Genomic DNA, 1,223 nt, shown 5'->3' on the forward strand with positions numbered 1-1,223 from the left:
TGAAAAGCAACATGACGTAATAAGTTATTTTCAGTTTTCTCGTTACTAATTTCTTCCCTATCATCCAATGCTTCCTCATTACTGTCTGCTTTACAGGCATTCACCAGCTGCCACAAGAATGCAGAATACCAGCAGAAGCAGAGAAATAGCACGACCAAGTAAGGGCAAGTGTGACAGTGTCAATGATGGAGTCGGTGACACATTTGTGAACTACAAACAATAATAAATGCCAGCATCAGATTCCTGCAGATTAATATTTTTTTTTTAAATGAGATGCAAATGGCAAGAACTCTGCAAACATTACAGTTTACTTGTCCCTTTACTTGCTCTGTAAAGGGTGGTAAACCAGCCAAGTAGTAATACAAATGTTTAATTACCATTTCTGTTAATTAAACAGATGGCCATCACTGTATTCATATCATCATCTAGCACTGTCTCCAGGAACTCTGGCAAATTCAAGTGATTCTGTGTTTCAGCCTTACAAAAAAATACACCAAGAACATAAAAGTTTGAAAGCAGGAGTGAACAAATTACAGAAATGCTAATAGATTTTCCTCCCGAATTCCCTTCAGCCCTGTGTAATGAAGATTACAAATCAGGCTGAAGTCTTTATGAAGAGAGAAGAAAGCTGAGAAATTTTCAAGCCAAGGAGAACCACTGATTCTACAGTAGAAGTATTTCTCATACAAGGCCTGCAGTTTGAGTGCAGATCAAAGACATTGTTAGGGAGGATGAGAGCAGTGCAGAGTCCCTCAGGAGCTCCCCGTGGACACCCAGCAGGGCTTGCTGCAGCCCAGTTCTGTGGGGGCCAGCTGCCCCCTGGCGCTACGAGTCCGGCAGGGGCTGGCTGTGCGTCCCGCTCCTGGTCTTCAGCTGTGACTGGGCAATGTCAGCCAGCGCGCTCTGGATCTTCTCCAGCAGCATGTCCCCACGATAAACCACCTCTTCCAGACGGGCAGCTGCTTCGTGATTTTCTTCTTCCAATCGACGCAGGCTGGCAGCCTTTAAAATACAAGGGAGAAAAGGGAGGATCTTCAAATAGAATACAAAATTTGACTTTGCTACCGAAGGACAGTGACGCAACACACTGCTCCCTAGGAAGGAGAAAGATTCTCTCTTTAGCCCCCGAATTACATACAGATCACAGAATCACAGAATCGTAGTGGTTGGAAGGGACCTCAGAGATCATTGAGTCCAACCACCAAAAAAAAAAAAAAAAAAAA

General features: G+C 43.7%; 1 protein-coding gene across 1 annotated transcript in view; it reads right to left on the reverse strand.

The window, feature by feature from the left end:
• Positions 1 to 354: 354 nt before the first annotated feature.
• The window catches only part of MED21 (mediator complex subunit 21), a gene marked incomplete at its 5' end in the record, with an annotated part of 8,216 nt that continues 7,347 nt past the window's right edge, over positions 355 to 1,223 (reverse strand). Inside the window, one exon of the mRNA XM_014956991.1 lies at positions 355 to 1,002. Within this exon, the coding sequence (XP_014812477.1) occupies positions 826 to 1,002 (177 nt within the window). The remainder of the gene's footprint in view (positions 1,003 to 1,223) is intronic.

This window comes from Calidris pugnax, unplaced genomic scaffold (genome assembly GCF_001431845.1).
Source record: "Calidris pugnax isolate Ruff unplaced genomic scaffold, ASM143184v1 scaffold189, whole genome shotgun sequence".
NCBI lineage: Eukaryota > Metazoa > Chordata > Aves > Charadriiformes > Scolopacidae > Calidris > Calidris pugnax.